The 5,396-nt window shown below is 32.9% G+C and overlaps 1 protein-coding gene across 1 annotated transcript; it reads left to right on the forward strand.

The window, feature by feature from the left end:
• The first annotated feature begins 1,104 nt into the window (after positions 1–1,104).
• Positions 1,105–4,598, forward strand: LOC146998480 (uncharacterized). The gene is made up of 3 exons (XM_085810795.1): positions 1,105–1,605; positions 1,815–1,927; positions 4,421–4,598. The coding sequence occupies exons 1-3, from the start codon at positions 1,275–1,277 to the stop codon at positions 4,454–4,456; spliced, it is 480 nt and encodes a 159-aa protein (XP_085666921.1). The 5' UTR covers positions 1,105–1,274; the 3' UTR covers positions 4,457–4,598.
• Positions 4,599–5,396: the final 798 nt, after the last annotated feature.

The raw sequence follows: 5,396 nt of genomic DNA on the forward strand, positions 1-5,396 counted from the left end.
ACGCTTACCATAAGGATGGTGACTCTTTACTCGATCGCATCGTTACTGGTGACGAAACATGGGTGAAACATGTGAACTGTGAAACGAAATTGCAATCAATGCAGTGGGGGCACACAAGTTCTCCCCAAAAACCCAAGAAATGCATGCAAACAATGTCGGCAAGGAAGATGATGGCGACTGTTTTTTGGGACAGAAAAGGTGTAATTTTGGTGGACTTCCTGGAAAGAGGCACTACAATAAACTCTCAAAGGTATTGCCAAACTCTCCAAAAACTCAGAAGAGCAATTCAAAACAAGCGCAGAGGAATGTTGAGCTCTAAGATCTTGTTGATTCACGACAACGCCCGGCCCCACACGGCAAATGTCACTCGTAAAGTTCTTGAATCTTTTAAGTGGGAGTTGTTTCCTCATCCGCCGTACAGTCCCGACCTGGCACCGAGCGACTTCCACCTATTCCCAGCAATGAAGAAGTGGCTGGCTATGCAGCGTTTTGATGACGACGCACAGCTGCAAGAAGAGGTAACGAAGTGGTTGAAGGCGCAGGCGGCCGAATTTTTCGACGAAGGAATTTCCAAGCTCGTACATCGCTACGATAAATGCCTTAATTTGTATGGTGACTATGTAGAAAAGTAGTATTTGAGTGTGGCTTTCATCTGTATATAATAAAATTTGTTTCCTATACTTTGTTTATTTTTTTATTCCAAAACGTAATCTACTTTCTGGATAGCCCTCGTATATTTTAAAATATTTTTTGCGCATGGATCATATGGATAATCACTAAATATAACTTGAAGTTCAAAATTTCAAGTGTTTGTTTTCTATGTATAAGTAAGTTGTTTTTATCAATTTAACACTTCATCAGTCATTTCTTAACATATTAAATATAGCATTGGTCCCTAGGAACCAACCTTAAACCAAGCAAAATAGAATTGTTATTTAACATGTTAGATATTAGGAAAACATAACATTAATGTAAACCATTGTAAAACAATAAATGATTATTACTAATTATTGTAACTAAATGCACACTTATGCTCAGATACCACCCATTTGTCTTAAGGCCCGTCTACATGTACCGATTTTATCGGCCGACTTTCTCGTACGATTTTATCTGCGAGAGCTTGCTTGTCCACACGCAACGATTTTGTCGTCGGTACAGGAAATGCCTTAACCAATCACTGTCCGAGGAAGAATTCCCGCCCTATGTAGCGTCACACTATCAACAACTGTGAAAACAAAACTGTGCGGGAGTGAATTTAGGCAACAATAATAAAAATGGATGAAGATTTCCCGTTAATTGCTACTGTAGCAACATCTGCGATTTTGATCCTCGCTGCTGCTGCTGCAGAAGAAGAAAAAAGAAAGCGTATTTGGACGAGAAATTGGGTGAAACGCAGAGAAATTCATGGAGCCCATAATACCCTGTTCCAAAAGCTGCGTTTTGAAGACAGGGTGGAATTTGGAAAGTATTTGCGAATGATGCCGTGCGACTTTGATTATTTATTAAACTTAGTGAGCAGCAAAATTAAAAAACAGGATACGATTATGCGTTGTGCAATTTCACCATCTGAGAGGCTGCATGTTACTTTACGCTTTCTAGCTGGTGGTAAGTTAATTTTTATTTTATTGAAAAAAAATCAATTAATTTTTATAAAATTAATAAATCAAATTCACAAAAATTGAAATACAAATTCAAACAATAATTTTAACCACAATTTTTTAAATTTTGAGAAATTTATAATGAATAAATATCATAATTATGTCACTACATCATTTTTAATAAATTTATTTTTTAAGTTTTTTATTATGTTACAGGGTGTTCCTATTCAAATTTACAGTATTTGTTTAGAATACCTAAACAAACATTGTCAAGAGTGATACCAGAAGTATTGGATGCTTTATGGGAATGCATGCAAGATTACATAAAGGTGAGTTAAAACTTAATATATCAATGTTACATATGAGGTCTTATAATTCACAACAACATCATGACCTTTTAATTTTTAAAAAAAATGTTCATTTTTACAGGATCAGGATACTAATGTTAAGTTGAATTTTTCTCGAATTTGTAATATTGAATTAACTTCAGAGCTTGTTTTCCTTGAAATGTGATTCATTTAAAAAGAGTATTACAGGTGTACAATGTATAATTTTCTATTTAGAATTAAGAGCCCCACCAGTGGTTGAGTGGTTAAGACAACTGAATACTGGTAGTTCGACCTGGCTTGGGTTCCGTCCCAGGCAAACAGGTTGGCTGCATGGTTGGTTTTTGTGGTTACCCCATGTGTAACATAAATATGAGCTAGTTTCCCTTAGAAAGGCCTCTACGAAGGTATCCCTCCTCTTACACAGATAGTCCTCGAGGCTTTGCGATATTTAAATTTAAGTAACCTATTTACAATTAAAGTCATAAAATAATAGTTGCATTGGGGTATCTGGATAACGGATAACTTCGAGTTTTTTCTTTGTAAGTACTAGCAGAGAGAGATTTAGTATAGCAATTGGAATTTCATTACTCATGTAACATTCTCTTGAAAATGTTAGGCAAACACCGTACTGATGAAATGTCTCTCCAAGTTATATTTTACACTAACCATTATACTTCAGTTGCATAAGCATGCACTTTTTACCATGTAATAAATCAGGGCTTTTTAAACTTTTTTGATTGACACTTTTGATTTTATGGTGGTTAGAGATGCAAATGTCTCTCACTAATATGTTGCAGAAAAAGGTAAAAGTTTATGGCAGTTTCAGAAATTGTTGGAAATCTTTTGCAATTGCTAGCAAAAAACCTTCTGAAGACTTCGTATCAAAGATAAAGTTTCAATCCCGAATTATTTGATAAATCAGCAAGTTCTTCTTGTGATTTTAATGGCAAATGAGTAATATTTTCCACATTAATTCTAAATAGTTTCACAATCCATATTAGTTCTTTGACACTAAAATTTGAAGGGAAATATTTCTTAAAGTTTTTCTCAAGACATCATCTTTTTGATTTATCTATTTCATCATTTTCATTTAAAAATTCAGTTGTTGCGACAAACATTTCTAACAAACCCTTTTCCATCATAGTTTTCCATATGGTCGTTTTGTTAATAAAGCATCAATTTTTAATTTGAATATGACTATGTTGCAACCTTTTTCTTGAAACGACAAATTTAGATCATTTAGTTTTTCAAATGTGTCACTCAAATAGTGCAGCTTTTGTAGCCATAACTTATTATGAATTAAATTTGCAAAATCAGATTTTTGTTGAGTTAGAAAGAGAACTTTATGCATTGCCTTATCTTTATCTATTTTCAGATACATTGTGTAAAAATATTTGGTAATTGTAAAATTATTGGAATAAGTTAAAGGATTATCAAAAACTGCTAAAATGTTTTGGCGACCTCCTATGGGGGTCGCGACCAACAGTTTAAGAAAATAATTTTAAGTTATAAATGAAATTGTTTTTCCCACTCAACATTAAAATATCTCGTCAGCTTCTTAAAATTTTACAATTCTTTTGCAGGCACCAGTTTGTTGGTCCATGCTCTAGATTATAATTTGACTCAAATTCTAGAATGAACCATTTTCAATGGGAATGTCTGTCATAATGTTGTTTATGCTTTTCAGTATATTTAAATAACATTTTCATTTATAAGAAGAGATATGATTATTTGATTTTGGAAAAATCATAATAAACATTGTTTTATAATTAGGGAGGCATCTAGCAATAGAATGTAGGAACTGCAGAGATTGCATTGGACAGCAAATTGACAACCTAGTATCAACCCTGTATAAAACACATAATGAATCTGCTAAATTGACCACCTATGGGTTCATCCAAAATTCTTCAATAGACACTTTTAGTTTTGAGTTTTCTTCAAATTAAGAAGCATATATATTCAGTTATAAAATGTTTAAACATCTTGTTTAAATGAAAATTCTGTTTCTGTGTACAAACAAGCATAAGCCCTTTTTGTTTATTGTATTATTGTTTGTACAACAACAGCTTATTTTTTAATCATTTATTTTCCAAAAATGATCAGTTTTTCTGTCTGTATGGGTATTGTGATCAAAAACATTCATTTACCCACAGTCATTTAGCTTTAATTCCATTTATTGTATCTGACACATTCATTACTTTAAAAACTTTAAATAGAATCTATGGTGTAGCTTAATCAAAAACAAGAGAGAAAAAAATGGGGAAAAATTAGATAAAAAGTGAAACATAGGAACACAACCAAAATATATAAGCACATTTTTTTATCTATTTCTTTGATGTGAATTTTATTATAACAAATGAGTAGCTAATATTTGTTGATAAAATATTTGATTTTACTATTTGCCAACATTTAAATAGCATTTTCTGCATTTATATTTTGTATTCGCATCCTTTTTTCAGTTTCATAATTAATACTTATTTTCTCATTTCGTAGACACCAAACACTGCTCAGGAGTGGAAAGCCATATAAGAAGCTTTTGCTGAAAAGTGGAACCTGCCACACTGTGTTGGTGTCATCGATGGAAAACACGTTATGATAAAAGCACCAGCAGGGGGTGGCAGCACTTTTTACAATTATAAAAGTTTCAACAGCATTGTGCTGATGGCATCAGTTGATGCAGATTATAAATTTACATTTATTGATGTTGGATGTAATGGACGAATATCAGACGGAGGAGTTTTTGCCCAAACAAGTTTATTTTCGATGCTAGACAATAACTTGCTTGATCTGCCCAGCCCAACACCTTTGATTCCAGGTAGTGAGCCTGTGAATTATTTTATGGTTGCAGATGAGGCGTTTCCTTTGAAATGTTATCTGATGAGGCCATATCCTGGTAAAAATATCTCTCCTCAGCAAAGGATTTTCAATTATCGACTGTCCAGGGCAAGGCGTGTTGTTGAAAATGCATTCGGGATATTATCAAATAGATTTCGTATCTTGATGCAACCAATACAGCTGCCTCCTGCGACAGTTGATAAAATTGTTTCTGTATGTTGCTGTTTGCATAACTTTCTACGAGAAAGACCGTCCAGGCAATTGTATACACCAAGAGAACTAATCGATCATGAAGATGAGGACTTTAATTTTATACCTGGATCATGGTGAAATGAGGAATCGCTAAGTAAGATGAAATCCCTGTGTAAACAAAATGGTTATAACACAGGGTCTGCTGAAGCAAGGCTAATGCGAGAAAAAATTTGTGATTATGTAAATAATGAAGGAAAAGTTGCATGGCAAGATAAATTTATAAAATATTATTAATTTCTCAATATATGTTATTCAATTTATGTTCCCTGATTTCTCAATATGTGTTATAATAAAAGATAAAGAAATAAAGATTATTTATAAGTATTTTTATTTTATGTTACAAAATAATGTGGTAAGTAATAAATATATCTAAGTTTCTTAT

Source organism: Stegodyphus dumicola, chromosome 2, assembly GCF_044657685.1.
Source record: "Stegodyphus dumicola isolate Sdum_Otavi_A_Nest chromosome 2, ASM4465768v1".
In the NCBI taxonomy this organism is placed as follows: domain Eukaryota; kingdom Metazoa; phylum Arthropoda; class Arachnida; order Araneae; family Eresidae; genus Stegodyphus; species Stegodyphus dumicola.